The sequence below is a fragment of the Scatophagus argus genome, chromosome 13 (genome assembly GCF_020382885.2).
Source record: "Scatophagus argus isolate fScaArg1 chromosome 13, fScaArg1.pri, whole genome shotgun sequence".
In the NCBI taxonomy this organism is placed as follows: domain Eukaryota; kingdom Metazoa; phylum Chordata; class Actinopteri; family Scatophagidae; genus Scatophagus; species Scatophagus argus.
Genome location: NC_058505.1, coordinates 9,957,404 through 9,967,018, shown reverse-complemented (window position 1 = coordinate 9,967,018; position 9,615 = coordinate 9,957,404). Strand labels below are relative to the sequence as shown.

At 41.0% G+C, this 9,615-nt stretch overlaps 1 protein-coding gene across 2 annotated transcripts; it reads right to left on the bottom strand.

Moving 5' to 3' along the window:
• Nucleotides 1–1,063: 1,063 nt before the first annotated feature.
• On the bottom strand, nt 1,064–7,730 carry ripk1l (receptor (TNFRSF)-interacting serine-threonine kinase 1, like). 2 transcript variants are annotated; one of them, XM_046408250.1, is made up of 11 exons: nt 7,250–7,730; nt 6,949–7,111; nt 5,914–6,070; nt 5,601–5,738; nt 5,272–5,503; nt 4,989–5,138; nt 4,767–4,843; nt 4,556–4,631; nt 3,651–4,265; nt 2,728–2,883; nt 1,064–2,285 (listed from the first exon to the last, which is right to left on the bottom strand). In XM_046408250.1, exons 2-11 carry the CDS (start codon nt 7,107–7,109, stop codon nt 1,987–1,989), a joined length of 2,061 nt encoding a protein of 686 aa, XP_046264206.1. In that variant the 5' UTR covers nt 7,110–7,111; nt 7,250–7,730; the 3' UTR covers nt 1,064–1,986. The 2 variants fall into 2 exon arrangements, with proteins under 2 accessions (XP_046264206.1, XP_046264205.1); XM_046408249.1 differs by having other exon boundaries at nt 7,216–7,729.
• Nucleotides 7,731–9,615: the final 1,885 nt, after the last annotated feature.

Sequence of the window (9,615 nt, the reverse complement as noted above, 5' to 3'; positions counted from 1 at the left end):
TTGTATTGTGAAAGAACATTGCCCATCAGCCCGATAAAAGCTCAAATCCTTTTAGCATACACGCTAACTTTTCTTGAGCACATTGTGTGAGCTTACGTTCGCAAACCTGATTCCAAAAACATTGGATGCTGCATAAAAAATGAGTAAAACAGGGTGCAATCATATGCAAAAAAGACTTTTACTGACAATGCTTTTATGAAGTGTCCCCCTGCCCATGTTGCATGTGAACAACTGAGCCTTTACATCATGGCCCTTTAATAACTAATCATGGTATCACCTGCTACCGTTGAACCTGTTTACCTGTGTAATGTTCCAAACAGGTGTTTGTGAACATTCCACAAGTTTCCCACTCTTCTGTTGCTCCTGTCCCAACTAGTTTGAAATGTGTTGCTGGCATCAAATTGAGAATAACCATATACTTACAAAAATCAATTAAGCTGATGAGTTGTACTGTTTACAATGGATTATATATCAAAAAGAATTAGCAAGAGTTTTTGGAATCAAGGTTGTAGTGTGTAGTGTACAACTGGGATACTGACTGTAGCCTGTCGTGACATGTTTATACTGACATCTATTCCTGAGCTGCAAGGGATAACCAATAAGATCTTAAGGAAATGCTGAACTAGTAACAATACCAACTCGAGCAGCGCTGTGCAATCACTGAAACACATGAAAATTGGCATTTTTGGAATTTTAGAAACATAAGCACAGTTTATTTACAATACCAACTTGGCTTTCTGGTAGATCAGTGTTTGGGTAAAGCTTGAAGAATTGTGGAGAGAGAGGAGAGTGATGGATAATTTTGCTTATACTACACATCAGCTCAATATTGTGTGGTGAGAACAATGTCACAACTGTAAGACCGAGCACGCAAACTTACAGTTAATTTGACATGAACACATCTCCAAGACAGTGTAATACTTGGGATGATGAGAAAATCAACTTGTAATCCAACTCATCAGCTTCAAGATGAACAGATATTACAGAAAGTTCACACCAAATTGTTAATTTCGGCGCTTACACAGTAATTTGGGAAAATTGGAGCATATACATCTACAGCAGGTATCAGGAGAAGTACTTATTTTATTTACTCAAGAATACAGTATATTATCCACTCACCCCTCCTGGACACATAGATGATAACAATAATACACATTATATGTATTAAATGTATTAAGGGAATACTGGATTGATGTTTCTGTCCTTCTGTACAAATTACTTATGTTTTCTTGCAGTTTCATTGACCGTACATGTTCTGTGTTTGGACTTGTTATGTTTGTGTTGGGCTGGAATAAATGTGTACCACACACTGTTTGATTGTCCATGAATATGAGTTAAGGACTTCATAGATGTAACGTGATCTGAGCTGTGCCCGCTGCTGGGTTCAGCACAGTCACAGCGTGCTGAGCGGTGTCCGCTGCGTTGCTCAACGGAGTGATAAACCGTCATGGAGCAGCACAGATAATAGGTTTCAGAGCACAGTAGTGCTGTGTTGTGTCTGAAAGGCTGTTTAATTATTCTGTTAAAGCTACAGAACCGTATACAAACCTTTTTCCCCACAATGTTATCTCGCAAAGCACAGTTTCTAAAAAAACACCTGACAGTGTTTGTATGAACAATATTACGTTTGTAATCTTGCTTTGCATTTATACATATCAAAACTATTTAGGGCATTATTACTTTCAGGGAATCACAAAATGAACAATGATTGGGAAATTACATGAACAGAGGAACCTGAACCATGATCACATTTACTGTTATTACTCATGAAGAGAAGTTTGACTGATTTAACTGTACGAGTGATCATTCAGTTCAGTAAGCTATCACAGACAGCGCAAAGAAAATGAGCTTTGTGGTAATCATTAGATTTTTTTTTTTTTTTTTCAGGAAAGTTGTGGTTTGAGGTGAGATATCAAACCAATGGCACATAAAACCAAAATGTTTTAACTAAATAATAACCAAAAAGTTATTTGAAGGAGATGAAGTTCATTGGATCAATGAGGGAGAACCGCAGGTGTCCAATATTTTCTGGATGACATCTACCTTTATGTTCCCTTTCAGTGCTCGGCACAGCTTCCCAACTGTGCAGCCGATGCTTCCCTCCTTCATTTTCCATTTATCCAGCATCTGGTGCACCATCTCTGGCAGGCCATCGCAGCGATAGTCATGCTCAATGGTCTCTATTTCCACACGGGTCAGACCCAGTCGTCGAGCACAATACTTCCATTTAGCTCCGATGTTTTCCCTCAGCAGATCCAGGTGCTCCTCAGTCACAGCAAGGTCCTCTAAATGACACAAGAGATAAATCTATTTATTGTACATTTTACCACCAACAGAAAATACTCTGTAGCAATTTTCAGTTACAGGTTTAGGTAATTTCTGTCTGATTTCAGCTTCTCAAATAAAAGGATTGGATGCTTCTCTTTACCAAGTTTAATAGCAAAGACAGCTGCTTTGCATTTTGTTTTGTTGGTCCCATCAAACACCAACTCTAAAGATTTTACCTTAAAATCTGGGAAATAATTTCACTAATTTTCACTATTTCCTGTGATTTTACAGCAAAAATTGCTAATCAATACAATAATCTGCATTTCATCAAAATTTAAAAACACACACACACATCATTTGCAGCCTGAATGGCAAATAATATTTGCAATGTAATGACAACTCAAGTGTATGGATGTACGGTAGTATTTGTCATATGAAAGAACTGTTGTTGGGTTTTACCATATTTCTGAATGAATTCTTCAATAGAAGATGGCTGGATAGCTGAATCGTCAGCACGGGGAGATACTAAACTTCGGCAGGACTCGTAATCTCTGATATTCATCATGTTGTTGCTCCCAATCTGGATCCCGCTGGCATTGTGTATGTAAAGAGACCCTGGACAAAGTCCACAGCAAACGCACACATTAGACATGCACCGATTGATAGGCCGGTGACCGGAATTGACTGATTTTCATGTTATCGGCCACAACCGGCGACCGGCCAGTCAAATTTATGCCGGTCAAATGTATTCACGTGCAGCATCAGGATTACACGTGCATATAGTAGAGTAAACCTAAACATGTCAGCTGTATGGAAATTGTTCAGCGTGAGTGAAGAAGACAATAAGTATGCAATATGCAACACATGCAAGGACAAAGTTGGGCATGGAGGGACAACACCAAAAACTTTTGGCACAACCAATCTCATCTGACACTTAAAACAACATCACCCGGCGGAGTTTGTACAGTTTGACGAAGCTAGCAAAGGCCAGCACTCAGGGGCTAAAGGTAAACGCCAAGCTACAGCTAGACACTGAGAAAAATCAACCTCCTGTTGTGAGTTGTATTAACTGCGTTTCTTGTTGTATTAATAATGGTTATTATCCTCAACACGCTAAATTCCTCTCTCTGTAATGCCACACCTTGTCACATTGCGTTTCTGGATAGTATCGATGTTTTTTTTGTTTTTTTAAAATTGCGACATGATAGTGGTTGTATTAAGAAGTGGACTAAGTCAGGTATGTCCCCACTGAAGGCCCAGGTACCAAATACATGGCCTGCCACTGTCAGTACATGACAGTCAAAGGTGACAGAAGCAGCTGTGAACACATCTATAGAGGCATTGATATCTAGAATTTACTGAAAAAATACTTTATAGTGTACCTGGATCTTGTAGCATGCTGCTCTTGTAAGGGGTCAGGAGACGCCCAGGATTGACATCAGGAGCAGATGTATCAGACACTGGATAAGTTGGCCAGGACTGCTGGCGGTCGTAGTGGGAATATGGATGTTGTGGGTTACACTGTGTTAGAGAAGGGGTGCTGGCAGACATTGGCAAGTGGGGTGAAGGAGGTATGGAAGACTTCATGGACTCATAGAGGTCAGAAGTAGGGTGATACCAAGTGTCTTCATGGCCAGTGGGCTGAACTGCCTCAGTTTTTGTCCAGGAATGGACAGAAGATGCATAAGAGGGCCTGTCTTGTTCTGGTTGCCTCATAACGTGATCTGATGTGCTGTTCTGCAGGAAAGGATTTGAGTTCTTGTGATGGTAGCAGTTGGCAAAGTCAGGCTGGTTCTCACAGTTATAACTACCACGTTTGTGGTACTGAAGCTCCCGATCTAGTTTCTCCTCCAAAACTGAAGGGCTGTTAACGTTCTTTGCATCTGCCTGAACAGCATCCACAGGTGGCTCATATTGGATGCCATGCAGGTCCTCAATACTTGCTTCAACTGGCTCAGATACACTTGTGTCTGAACTCACCAAAGGAGCTGGGCAATCTGCAAGGTAAAGAGAAATGTTAAAGCAATAAAGCTACTCAGTCCTATTTAGAATCAGGTTTCACAGCCAAATTTGTGTACACATACAAGAATTTGACAGTTTTTTTTCATTACTCTTAATGTACTTACATTGAACTGAAATCAGAACAAGGATAAGAACAAGAATAACAGTGATGAACAAAGACAAAGAATAAATAGGACCATTATATACACAAGTATGTGAAAGGCGAAAATTAAGTCTAGAGTTTGTACAATGTATGCACGCCATCAGGAATACCAACAGGGCTCACCTGCCAAAAAACATTCATGAGTCACTGTTAAAGATTTCATCTTCTCAACAAGGTCGTCTGGGCCTTCATACGAATTCTGCGTAAAAATAACACCAACAATCATGATAAAAAAATACTAAGAATTTGCTTTTACCTGTCTTTAATTTTACTTCAGATCTTATTGCTTTGTTTATTTACTGTGCATACACAACAATATTACCACATAATTTACCATTAGATCAAGTAAATTTTCTTCTACGTGTGGTTCAAGCTTTTCCTTGTAGAAAGGAAAGAAGTCGTCGTAACTCTCTGCAAGAAAAAAGGAAACAGAAGGGAAACATGAGAATAAGGTCGACACAATATGTGCAGTCATGTTATTCTCTGTGTATTTGGTTATATTCCACTGATTCCCACTAGACTTAGGCCCTTTAATCTGTAACACACACAAGCTTACTTTTAAAGGCTGGCCGCTGTACAGGATCATGATGCCAGCACCTCTTCATCAGCTGAATCATCTCTGAAGGCGTGTAGTCTGGAATAAGGTCTTCTGCTGGTCGGTCACCGTTTCGGACGCACTGGCATATATGGTCTTCACTCCTGGCATCTGAACACAGAAAAGATATTTACTTTGGATGTCTGCAGGTAAATAGTATTTTAAAAAAAGAGCCTCACTCTTATTTGTGGATAAAACGTGTCTTGTTATTAGGACTTGAGCATATTTCGGCATTTTAGCTCACTTGCATACGGCTCTTCCCCTGTGAGGATGACCCAAACCACGATTGCAAAGCTGTAGACGTCAGACTTCTCGGTGGAGGCTGTATTTATACTCTCCAGGTGCTCGGGGGCCATGTAGCTCAGTGTGCCGGCACCTCTCACACCAGATGTTCGCCCCTTGTGACTCCTCCTGCGAGACTCCTCCTTTGTGAGTTTACTCCATGTTTGGCAGGTGGCGAGGCCGAGGTCTGCAATCTAGAAAACGCAGAGAACATAACATTTAAATTACCATGGCTATACAAGCTTGCTGTCAGAATAATGAATGTGTCGTGGGTCACTCTCTGCAATATACCTTGATGTGAAAATCCTTGTCCACTAAAATGTTTTCTGGCTTGATGTCCTTGTGTATGACATGTCTCTGTGTGAGATACATCATTGCCTCCAAAATCTCTACAATGATTCTGCCCTTGATGGATATTGGCACAGAGACCTAGAAGAGGAAAGAATTTAGTGCATTAATCTTTAAATTCATATAAAATGACAATAATAAGGATTTAGTTGAAGGTGCAGACTATGTATAAAAACCAGTGAAATTACTTAAATTACAGAGATTAATGCTGAATCTTTTACTTCTCAGTGTGACCGCAGATACTGAACCTACTGACCGTCTCTAGCATGACCAACAGGTTGCCTCGGGGGATGAGTTCCATGACTAGCGAGCAGTCTCTGTCCTCCATGATAACACCCAGCAACTTGACCACACGTTCATGGTTCAGACTTGCCATAATGCTCCCCTCCTCAAGCAGTGACCTTTTACTGTCCCTGGAAAGCATAGTAAAAAACAAACTGAGAACCAGATATCAGACAAGTGGCAAAACTTGCATCTTAGACTTAGAGACTTCACTTTATTCTCCCTCAGGAAAATTGAATGAATCTTGTTTGTTCTCATAGCGGAGCAGCATCATAGACTGTATATGGCTGCATGTGTTTATTTTAATAGGATCAGATGTCAGTAAGGATGTGATCGATTCACGTTAAACACAGTTTCTTTGTCGACGGGTTTCTGCTGTCACTCACAAGCATTCAGGTGAGCTTGTACCACCATCTCAGTTTTTAGTGTCTCAGATATCCATGCCCTATTGTTATCTTACAAACAAATGATATGAATAAGTTATACACAGCAAAGTGCAGATTTTAAATTTGGGAAAAGAGACTACTTGTATTGGATCAGTGCTTTATGAGAGATACCCTAAAGAAATCCACATTTCTTTAAGAGCGGGCGGTAAATGTCACTAATGTACCAAAAACAAAAAGTTGTTGTTCCATTTGAGCTGAAGAAACGGATGTTTGACCCACATCCGCGTTTCAGATGAAGTCGCGGCCCACTCTCATCTGTACTATAAGGAAGTATCCAAGCATATTTATTCAAAGTGCACAGCATAGGCATGGACACACTATCATCCCTAACTAGGCTCACGAATCACTATACACAAGCCTCTTCCCTCCATTAATATCATATGTAATAAGACATGGTAAATTTGCTTTGATTATTCTGTCCAAAAAAAGACATGACAGACAGAGTTGAGAGAGAGACAGAGTTGTGGACAGCCTGTCCGAAGTATCCTGTTGGGGGCACATGACTCAAGTTACAGTCTCGGGGAATACCCTGAAAACTACTATAACAATAACTCGGGACTTACTCGTTGCGAATAGGGCCTGTATATATAGTTTTCAACACCACCTGGCCGAGGGTAGCGTGGTAGCACAGGTAAACTTCTCCAAATCCTCCGTAATCCAGGGGCTCTTTTTTGATAAGGTCGGACGATCTCATCTGAAGCGAAGACTGTGGCGCGGTGGCCATCCCTGTTTAAAAGTCACAGTTCAACGAAAGGTATATACAACAGGTAGGAAAAACTTCTACCTTAAACGTGGATGCTGTCAAATACAGGAAACGTAAGGGGACAAACCGAATGACTGGAGCGGCGAATCAGCCATCCGCACCTTTCAAAACACCTCGACAGCCTGAAGATATGAACTAGCTTAACGTTTCCCGAAGTTTGGACAAGACAAACTCAGCCCTCGTAACATCAGCCACACGTTTCACCCCTCAAAAAACAACTTTATACACCCAATTCGCTCTCAACATCAACAAAAACAATTGGAGTTAAAGGGTTACCAAAAACTGGTGTAAAATCTAAGCGCAGCGCTAGCTTTTAGTTCCGGGAATTCCTCTGCGTTCCTGCTTAAAAGTGAAACCAAAGAGCCGCCGTCAGAACTACAAACAGCCTGACTAGTCGATAACAGAGCAGGACGGCTAGCGAGTTCAGGTGTTTGAGGCTGAAGTGGTCTGAAAACGCGTTCTACAAAACAAAACAAAGAACAAAAACAAAACACAAATGATATTAAGTTGTTTTATTTCTAATTTGGTTCATTTTAAATGGGTTATTGAGAGACAGAATTCCTCAGCAACAGGACCTATGTCCATTTTGTTGTGTGACAATGTCGCCACCTACTGGTGTAATTAATTAAAGCAGACAAGAAGACGATGTTGCACTGATGCAGCTTTGTCCATTTGGAATTTGATGGAGATGATGCTGAAGTAGTCTTTACATCCACCTTTTCTTCTTTATTTCTTTTATTATTTCTTTCTTTCTTTTTTGCTATGAGACCAAATCTTTTACAGAACTTAAATGAATGAGGAAAAAGACATTGTGTCTTTGATACTTTAGAGGTAGTTTTACTCGAAAACCACGTTCATTGATAAAACAAACATTTATGTGAAACTAGAGTGGGAAACCACCTGAACTGTATAGCCTCTGTCAGCGTGGGCGATGAATGACATGGAGGCCTACATTTTGGGCAGCCTATCTGTGAACACCCACACTATAAATCCTTCCTCCTGAACACTAAAGCCACAACAAAGCAGTATCATGTCTTGTATCGTCTTGGTTTCCTGGTTTACTTCTTTTTTCCTGTTTCTCTATCATTCATGTTTGCCGATGGTAATCTTCAGGTTATTTGGAAAACTTGCCAGTTGTGTCGGCTTTGCAGGTTATCGGGCACTGTGACAGACTCATCCGTCAATAAAATCACCTCATTTCCATCCACAGTAAAAATGGTATGATGAATCATTCAAGTGATCAAGCAATTTTCTTTAAGGGTACATTAACCATCAGCTCTTGCAATAATTGATTTCCATTTACTTAAAGGGTTTATTAATAACAGCACAGCTTTTATTCAGCAGTTTGAAGCTAAATCACGCCAGAGTTGAAGAACTGGTTATCAGCAGCCATTTGTCAGTTGTCAAGCTGTAATATGATGGACACATACAAACCCCACACAGAACAACAACAGATCACCAGGAAGTTAAACCAACTGGTGTCTGCGGTGTAAACATGCTGTCAGTGTGGGGAAGTAGGTAGCAATACTTCCTGTTGATGTTGTTAACACATTGAGAACCAGTACAGAATTGCCAGGTGCCAGCCTTTCTCTGTAACAGCATGAGTGAAACTTGCCTGCCCTGGTCATCTTACTGGTTTTCTGTTCAGCAGCTTGGCTCATGGCTGGAAGAGATGTTGGGGATGGAGGTGGTTGAATAATGGCCTAGCTGGGTTGATGTTGTGCTAGGCTGGTCTGAGTGCCCTCCTCAGTAGTCAGCTAGTTGGGTCTGCAGGGCTTCTCATGGCAGAGTAGAATCCAAGTGGTCATTTTCATTGGCACCATTGCCTGTTTCTTGACCTTAGGTTTGACAAGCTTCTCAATGCAGGTTGTCCCGGTGTTCCTTTCTGGTATAACCTTGCTGTCAGCTGGCTCTTGTCCTGGTGTTTGGAATGTTCCTTAAGCAAAGGTGATGTCTCTACAACCTTTTCCAATGATCTCATTTCACAAATGATGCCCTGACTGTAAATAGGTCGACCGTCCAGGGTGCATGGAAGGTAAAGGTCCTGTGTGCGGCTGTTGTGACCGATCCTCCCCATCTCCTCACTGCCACTGGATTTGGATCTTCACTTCTGAGAACATTATAGTGTTGTTGAAGGGGCGGTTCTTGGTGTTTACTCTGCCTTCCCTCATTCAGGCACATGCATCAGCATAGGGATTTGGGACAAAGAGGCAACTTTGCTCTCAAACATAGCGGGTGACTTAGATAAATCACTCAAGATTAGCGAGAAACTTCCACTGGTGTCAAATTTGAGATTAGTGCTCTAAACTGCCATGTGAAGCAAAATACTCTCTTCTCCTTCAGGTGATGGCAGGGATTCAACAGCTTTATTAGTAACAGTGTGCATAAAGGATATTTGCTATTCAACAGTGAGGCATCTATCTTGCTAATTAGTATGCAAAAAGTCCAAATGAATGGCTTCCAGGAC